This window comes from Chlamydotis macqueenii, chromosome W (genome assembly GCF_036417535.1).
Source record: "Chlamydotis macqueenii isolate bChlMac1 chromosome W, bChlMac1.mat, whole genome shotgun sequence".
NCBI lineage: Eukaryota > Metazoa > Chordata > Aves > Otidiformes > Otididae > Chlamydotis > Chlamydotis macqueenii.
Window position 1 is genome coordinate 1,526,975 of NC_141592.1, and position 8,999 is coordinate 1,535,973.

The following is an 8,999-nucleotide window of genomic DNA, read 5'->3' on the forward strand; positions in this document are numbered from 1 at the left end:
TGGAAAAAAGAGAACTGACTGTGACTTTATGTATTTATGGGCGTTACGTGATCGGGAGGGATACAGATCGCGGGGGACTGGACTTGCTGATCAAGACTTTCCTGTTTGTAAGAGAGTTTATTATCTCCCCGTTCGCTCTCCCCCCTTTCGCCCGTTTCCCAGTACGTTTATGGCTTTCTCTGCCGTATTTCCATCCCTGCTTTTCTTTAAAGCCCTCGAGATGGTCCCCTTTCCTTCAAGATTCTGTGCCTCACGTTTATCTGTTTTTAGAAAAAGCGAAGTTTGATGAGGCACTGGAGCCCCCGACTCCAGGACGACATGTCGGAGCGGGCCCGGAGGAGCCCGTGGAGGTGACCGGAGGGCTGGAGCCCCTCTCTGGTGAGGACAGACTGGGAGAACTGGGGCTGTTCAGCCTGGGGAAGGGTTTGGGGAGACCCCACTGCGGCCTTTCGGGGTTCAGCAGACTTGGCCACCTTGGCACCAGGCTCCAGGAGCCGAAAGGCCTCTCCCGCCCCTTGGCTTGGCCGTACCCCTGCCCGCGGCCTGCACCCCACCCCGGGCACCCCCACGGGTGGAGGAGGGAAGGGAGGGCCCGGCCGTGGGGTCACAGCCCGGCCCACGGCTCAGGGCGGGGCGGGGAGGAGCCCCAGGTGAGGGCGGGGAGCGGCGGCCGCCGGTACCGGTAGCGGAGAGAGGAGCGGGGCCGCCGCGGGTCTTGGTGCAAGGCGGGGACGGGGTGACATGTCCGCTCCCCCCGAAGGTGAGTGCGGGTCCCGGGTGGGTGGGTGTCCCGCTTCCCTGGGGGCTGTGAGGGCGAGCCCCGTCCCCATTTTGGGCAGTGACCCCCCGGCTCTGACTGCAAGTGCTTTTCCAGCATTTCCCCCCAAATTATCACCCCCCAAGAAACCCAACCCTGACCAACCCCCTTCCCCTGGTGCTGCCTTTCGCACCCTTTTCATACAGCATAACTTTTTTTTTTTTTTTAATTATTTCCCCTTTCCTGTTAACAAGTCCAAAAGCAAATTATTCTTCAGGGCCCGTTGGGCGAGCGAACGTCCCGTGGCCAAGAGCCCGTGGGTTCTTTGCAAGGCGTAAAAAAACCGTTCGGCAAACGCTTGTCGGAACAACGGGAACAAATAACCGCTTTGCCGCGGATGTGCCGGGCACCGGGCGTTAAAAGGTGAATGGGCGTTGTGGGGGAAGCGTGGGGTTCGTTTACCTGGCTGTTCCTGGAGCCTGCGCAGGGAAAAAAAAAGAAAAAAACAAAATGGTCTCTACACCCCCTTCGGTCTGTGGCTCTTTTTGGATAAAACATGTCGCAAATGTTGCAGCCGAGGAGCTGCGCCTTTTTCTGGCGAAGAGCGTGATAATATAAAGGCTATTTTATGTCGAGTGTAACTCAAAATAACGTTATTCTGAATAATTTGGGGTGTTCCTTACATAAGCGAGGGTGGCGCTTTCCTGCGTGGCGTGTCCTGGATTCTGCCTTGCGCGAGCTTTAGAGCCAGCAACCCATGGTAAGCAGAAGCGGAGAGACGCGCTTTTTGCGTTCGTAAAGATAGAACTCGAAGGTCGCTGCGTTTGTCACACCCGCGTTGACGGCCTCAGGCCTAGCGAAGAAAATCCCCCGTGCCTGATGGTCGCCGAAAGGTGAGCGTTGACAAACGACGGCGGCGGGATTTTGCGGCGAACGCGAAGCCTCTTAAATTGCGCCTTCTAGCAAGGAAAGTCTGTGGATAATAGAACTTGGAACTTCTTTTCACGCTCGTCCCTGCCACCAGCACAGGGGTGCCCAGGGGGATATTGAGGCCCTGTGGGCTACTGCTCTGCTGGTGGTGGTTGCCCACCTGGGCTTCTGCCTCCCGGCCGAGCTGGCAGCCTCCGGCAGGTCGAGGTAGAGAGCTGTGCCTGTCGTCACTCGCTTCTCCTGGCTCGACTGCTTCGGAGCCGAAAAACGTTGCCATTCCGGGACTTCTCCCCGCAGAGCGAGCGGTTTCAGCCTGAAGGGAGACTTGATCCTGGGTCGCCTCCGTGTTGGGTGGCTCAGTAGGCGCTGGGTTGTGGGCTGGAGGGAAAACGGCAGCCAGGAGGACAGAAGAAATGTTGTTTAACCCCTCGTAGCGGCAGTGGGAGCCATCCTCTGCGCCCACGAACAGCCTCCTCTGTGCCGCGGCTGTAGGCGTCTGGGATTTCTGCTTTGTCTTCCAGCCTGGAAACTGTGGCCCTGTGAAATCAGGGGCTGGCATTTGTGGAGTTAGTGAATTTTTTTTTTTTTTTTGCGTTGTTTGGGGTCAAAGCTCTCGAGGGTCGTGTGTGGATATCCAGCTCCTCTTTGCTTTTCAGGTAGAAGGTCTGTAGCAAAGGTAGCTCGCTCTTGTTGATTTTCCTCCTCCTCCTCTTCTCCTCCTCCGTGCCCAGGTGGCCAGGGGAGCGGCATCTGCTGATGCTCCTGACTTGCAGAAGACGGAGACGAGTGAAAAGGAAAGGCAATGGCATTCATCCTCCATCCCAGCAACAAATAGTTCAAGTTGCCTGCTTATATTTTATTAGAAAATGAGCTCGTTAGGAAATGCGTGATCTTCCTGGTCGTGCTGCGATTCCTGCCGCGGGGATGACTCAGCGAAGGCGAGGGTTTGGCCTGCGGCGTCGGTGCCGTGCGGGCAGGGCTGCTGTTACCGAGCTAAACTGCAGGAGCCGCAAGATCCTGAATTTAAACATTTTCAAATAAATGCACTTTAAATTAAATATTATTGTAAATGATCTATAAGCTTTGCAAAGTGCAACCACTTTTTTTTTTCTCTTCCATTGTGAACCCATCCGTAAGTGGCTTTATTATTCCTCCGTGCCCGCCTTAATTGGTTCCAGATCCTTCAAATATACTCGTTAAAAAAAAAAAAAAAATAATCAGCTTCTCTGACCTGCTCCTGGGAGCTGGCTGACTACCTGGGATAGGGCTGGAAGCGGGCGTCTTGAGATACAGACGCTCGCTTCAGAGCAACGCGGCCGACACTGGATGTCACCATTGCACAGCACAAAGCCAACCGGATTCCTGGGACTTTATTCTCCCTGCTTGATATAGGGGAAAAAAAAAACCCCCAAAACCAACTTATCTTTTGTCTCCCATCTATTTCCCTAAAGGTAGGGTTGTTTTTTTTCTTTTCCTGAGAGTTACGATATCATTCAAGCTTTGTGTTGCGTCTCGCACGGAAGCAGGATGGGGGTAATCCCCCTAAACTTGATTAAAACCCGTTCCACTCTGGCGCGGTTGTCGGGAACGTAGAGCCAACGGTGTTCAACGTTTTTGGGAATCATATAGGATTGGGGTGTGGATTGCTAGTAAAAATTTAAATCTTCAGGGAAAATAATGTGTGAATATATCTCTTTCTTAACCTATTAAAAAAGAAATACTCAAGTGTCTACATTTTCTTTTTTTTAAAGCGGTCCTTAGCGTTTGATGCTTTAAGCTTGGCTCCAGCACATCCCTGAGCTTGAAATGGGATTAACTGGGATGGAATAATGGGATTATTCTCTATCCTTGCATAATGAAACAAGTACCTCTCCTCTCTCGCTTGCCCAGAGCAGAGAAACGCGCGGATCGTGATGACAACTCTGCTGCTCACTGAGCAAGTGACGCGAGAAGAGCGCGGCTCGGAGGGAAACTACGTCCTTTACGGATCCTCTTGTGCCGAAATCACCGAGGAAGCCGAATATGTGAAAAAGGTATTACTGCAGCTGTGCCTCTTCTTTTCCTTTCTTTGCTTCAGCAGAAAACAGAGCGAGCGATAAGGAATGAAAGAGAAAATTCCGACCTGCGTGGTGATGTGCGCTCGGAAAACCTTTTGGGAACCCAGGGAACCTCTCTGAGCCGCGGCGGAGATAGACGTGTCCGTGGCGAGAAGGCCCGGCTTTGCAGCCGAAGCGAAAGGCTGGCTGGTAGCGGGGCTGAGAAGCCGATCGATACCGGGCTGATCATCGTCCTGGCTCCATCCAAGGTTTATCAAAATTTGCCGTCCTGTGGAAAAACATAGGAAGATGGAAAAGAGCGTGGTTGGAGCTTCTTGGCTTGCTTTGTGCTACACAGCTGTATGTGAAGCAGGAGAACTGGTCTGGGGTACCTGGAGGAAATGTGAGGGTTTAATGAACGCATTTAATGAACTCCTGGGCTTAATGACGCAAAAGAACACCCAAAACTTCTGATTTAAGTGAAAAGAAGTAAGATTCCTTCATTCCCTTCCTATTTACCTTTGCGGAATTAACGCTCTAACTTTGAATCTCAACGTTCTGTGATGAATTCGGAAGCATCTCATCACACACGGTGTGAGCGGGAGGGGCATCGGTGGGCTGAAATAATTGAAGATAATAATGAAGAAATAATTGAGCACAAAAAGTTCTTTTTTTTTTTAAAAAAAAAAAAAAGCCTGCTTGTTTCTCCGTTCTGGTCGGGAACGAGGTTGAAGAAAAGGAAGTGATTTATGGTTTTTACGTTAAAAAGTACAGGCTGCCCCCTTTGTTTGGAGCAGTTTGTTTTTGAACAAACGGACGTGGTGGAATGTAAGAAAAGCCGTAGAAATGCCAGCGCGTTCCGGCGTCGATCTGACCGATCGCAGGTCGTGTTCCTGCTTTCGAAGCAGACAGGAGGCAAGCACTGAGCGCGCGTCTGGGAACACCTGTGAGGAAAAAAAACCACAAAAAACCATGGTTTAAGCAAGTTCAAACCGCTTTAAGCAAGTGGTTTTGAGCGAAGAGGCCAAAGAGGAAGCAAAGAGGTTTGGAAATGCCTGACCAGTTAAAATACGCTGCAGGGAGCTGCCTGTCGTCTGCCCCGTGCTCCCTGCGTGAGCCAAGGAGGGCTGTTTACACAAAGCCAGGTTTTTTAGAGTCGGATGGATTGCTGAAGCTATTTTTCTATTATTTTAAAAATAATTTCCACCCGCGTTTCCTTTAGCAGCCTCCTCAAGCCTCGGGCGATAAAGCGGAGCCCAAGAGCAGCGGCTGGCGCTGGAGCCGCGGTCCTGTCGCGATGGCGATGAAGGAAACGGAAGAGCGGCTGCTGCTGGTGAGCAGGGAGAACCAAGTGCTGAAGATCAAGGTGCGTTTGCGTTGGGTTTTCCCGTTTCAGACGAACACCCGAGCCTTGCAGCCCAGTTAGAGCTGGGGCCCGGCTGCTGCGGCCCGGCGATCCCGTGCCAGAGCCTTTCCTTTGGGGACGAGGCAGCCTCTGCTTCGCTTTCCCAGCCGCTGCGAACTTTTAGTCCTGCAGGCAACGAAATCGGTACCAAAATCTGCTTCTGGGGCCACGTCCTCGTTGTGGCTGGCGAGACAGCGCAGGCAGGCTGTCGGTCGTTGGCCAGCAGATGTATTTACACGCAGCTGGAAGCGCATCTCTCCTTTTAAGCCATCACCCTTTGCTTGTTACGAATAAATCTGAATAAATCTGCCTTTATTTGGAGACTAAAATCACTGTCAGGTGTTGCCCACAGGTGTTAGGATCCCTTTCTCCATTTTTTTATTTTTTTTTTGACAAGAGCAAATACTGAAATTTGATCTTGTGCAGAGGGCTTATTTTTCACCGTGGCTTTATAACATCACCTTAAAAAAAAAAAGCAAAATGATATATATATGTTGTATAATTGCTCTTTCTAGCTGGAAGCCACGAGAGAAGCAGGTGTACAGGCTCTCCGATCTGCCTCCCAGAAACTGTACGGGAATTACCAGACTCGGTCAGAAGAACTGAAAAAAAGCCACGAGAAAGAGAAGCAGCAAATTCAGGTAGAAATCTCCCCAACGCGTGGGCACGACCGTTCTGTTCCCCGTCAAAATATTTACCTGGGGTCTATCTGCGCTGCAAACTTCGACCGAGGAGTTGAGTCTCTTCTGCTAGCGCAGCGGGGAAATTAAGTAGGAAAATGAAAAAGTATTTTAGTTTTATTCCCGATTTTTGGAATCGGATCAGTAGATTTGGCTCACAATTCCTCGAGCCTCATCTCAGTCCGTCCGCTGCGTTCGCCAGCTCCCTGCACGCCCGCGTTAACGCTCTTCCCGGTCCCCAGGCCTCCAATCTCCAAGAAGAAGAGAAGCTCCGGCAGATCTCGCAGAACGCCAGCCGCCTTGCTGAAGGCATCGGGGAAAAACGCAGCCGCGTCGCGGAGCTGGAGAAGCGCGTGCAGAGGATGGAGGAGGTACGCCCGCCCGCTCCTCGGGTCCCTCTCTCCCGGCACCGGGAGCTGGCGCGGGCGAGGAATCCGGCGCTTGGGGAGAGGAGTGAATTGCTCTCGGAGTTTGGGCCGTCTTAGCTGTTAGAACTGAGACTAAAGACTTCTGGCGTGTTACGCCAAACTGAGAACTTTCTAGCTGTAAAGAGAAATAAAATGTGCCGTTTGAGCTCCCTCTTTCAGTTCTTGCTTAAAAACTGGAGAGCATCAGGGAGAAATCTTAATTTCTACCTCTTAATCATTTCTACTCCTGATGAGTTGCTCTTTTACCTTCCCCTGCCGGTGTATTTCTGGCGTTTGAAGTGAAAATGTGGCCATCCTAGCACTGAAAAATATCATTTTAACCCTCAGAAACCACGGCAAGCATCCAAAACCGCGGGCAGGCAAATTACAGCTTTTTTCCTCTCCGGACAAGGTTTTGAGAGGTGGACGTAGCAGTCCCCTGGTTCAGGCAGAACCGTTGAGCGTACAATCGATTTTTCTCTTGCTAATCGAACGGCAGGAAGTGTAACGCAGGTTTTATAGAACCTGAATTGTTTCCTTAGGAAAAAAAAACTCTGATAGAGAAGAAAACGGCGTTTGAAAAGACGCTTCAAGAGATGACGTCAAGGAACGAAGACAGCAGACGGTGCGATAAAGTGTTTTTCTTTCTTTCTGGGGGATTATTTCACCTAGAATACCAGACACGTTCCTTCTGGTAGTAAAATTATTCACGATGAAAGCAACCGCTTCGAAACCTGATTTACTGGGATTGCTTGAAGAAACCAAGACAGATGTCCTACAGCTCCTGGAAGCTGGTTCCACTGGAATTCCCAGTACTGCTCCTTCCGCCTCGCAGGCACTAATTGCTTCCCTTTCCTAATTACCGTTTGTTGCTTTGGTGACATTGTGCATGCCGTAGGTAAGGGGAATATCCTTCATTATTTACAAATTCATTTATCAGCAGCTAGTAAGGGTGGTCCTAGCAGGGAAAATATATCTCAAACAATGGTTTTTATTTCTTCTGCTGACCCTGAGCTGGGAAAGCGATCCCCGGGGATCGAACCCGGGGTGCTCTGCTCTCGCCCGCAGGTGCCTGGATCTCCAGAAGCGGATTTCCACCTTGCAGGAGCAGATCTGCCACCTGCAGCGCGTGATCCGGGCGCAGCACCACGGCCTGCGCGGCGTGATACAGGAGGTCAGGCTGACGCAGGTCTTCAGCGGTCGGGAAAAGAACCGGGAGACGCTGGGACGCGGGGTCTTGTCTTAAGCGCGCGCTGGGGACGAGCAGCCCGCTTGTCGCGTCGTGCCCGGTTTTGCGCGCCCGCGTTCAGACATCCGTATGCGTTTCGGTATTAAGATGGAAGCGGCGTAGCTGAAAACTGGACCTGCCTCCCAGTTGGGACCGGTCGGACCTGGGGATGCTCTGCTGGACGCACCCACCTTGCAGCTGGTTTCCCACGGATTGGGTGAAGCCAACAGGCTGACATCCTAGAAAAGCTGCGACAAAATTCAAAGCGAAGCAGCCCACTTTCCAAAATCACGATATAATGGGAGCTGTTTTACTTTACCCACCGCTTTCGTACGTTACGAACTCCCACCGTACTCCCCTCGCCGCGCAGAACGCGTGCGTGTCTCTTCCCATCCAGCTAAGGCAAGGCCCTGCGCTAATTAGCTTTTGTAATGAGGTTTCTGTACGTTATCCTAAGGAAAACGCGACGCCGTGTGTTGAGAAATTGTTTTCTAAAGCGGTCAATCGTTAGTTTGAGGTTTTTTTTAATGGGAAAAGACCAGGGACCGGAATGGTCTGCGATTCCCCTGGCGTGGTGAGACGTTTAACTCCGGGGTTTTATTTCACACACAGACGTTTTGATGAATTAAGGTTTCGAATCTCTTACCGACTTTATTTCCTAACTCTCAGGCAGAGGAACTGAAAAAGGAACTCAGAAGCCAAGATGAAAAAATAGAAAACCTGACAGAGAAGCTGAGCGCGCTGGAAGCGCAGGTAAGGTCGGAAAGGAGAAAGGTTTATTGAAGGGAGAGCGCAAAAGTAGTTTTCCACAATCAGGGAGCCCTTTATGCTGCTGGGTTTGTGTCAGTACGACACTGTCAGGGTGGAATTTCCTTGCAATTTAAAAAAAAACCAAACAAACAAAAAAAAAAAAAACCAAACCACAGAAAATCCCCCCAAAACCGTTCTGGAGGAGCTGGTCCTGGCTGGCATCCAGGCTTGTCTGTTATGCTGAGAGGGGTTTATTTGATTTATTTATTTTTTTTTTTCCCTTGCAGAATAAAGAACTGAAAGACAGAGTGGAGTTCTGGTCTGGCCAGCCCAAAACGAAAGTTTCGAAAGCTGCCTGGACAGAGTGAGTACCTCGGGGCACGGGAACGGCTGAGCCCGGGGCTCTTGCAGGCCACCTCCGGCGTCCCCGCAGGGGTTCGAGTGAGCTGAGTCAGGCCTTGCTGGGAGCAACCAGACTTCATCCTGCGGGGATTAGCTTCTCTATAAAGGAGAAGAAAACCAAAATCTCTGCGTCAAACTTAGTAGCTCCTCCACATGCACGGCCGTAGTTACAAACCTCTGGTATTTCATACGCGGTGCGGTGGGTCTAAGCCTGGCTTGGGCAGGCGAAGGCTGTCTGAGTGATCTCCAACTTCTTGTCCTTCACCCCGCAGCGCCCCGCGAGGTTTTGGGGTGTCCCCTTACCTGATGCTCACGAGGCTGAGGAAGCAAGACAGCTAAAGGAACGAGGGGATGTTTGTCTCCTACCTTCGGCAGAAGACTTTTTCTGCGTGTCGCAACCCGGC

At 51.3% G+C, this 8,999-nt stretch overlaps 1 protein-coding gene across 1 annotated transcript; it reads left to right on the top strand.

Moving 5' to 3' along the window:
* Nucleotides 1-741: 741 nt before the first annotated feature.
* CCDC68 (coiled-coil domain containing 68) lies at nt 742-8,999 on the top strand. Its single transcript, XM_086769758.1, has 10 exons — nt 742-760; nt 3,578-3,720; nt 4,949-5,089; nt 5,644-5,769; nt 6,051-6,179; nt 6,758-6,840; nt 7,284-7,389; nt 8,113-8,196; nt 8,481-8,557; nt 8,868-8,999. Exons 1-10 carry the CDS (start codon nt 742-744, stop codon nt 8,932-8,934), a joined length of 975 nt encoding a protein of 324 aa, XP_086625884.1. The 3' UTR covers nt 8,935-8,999.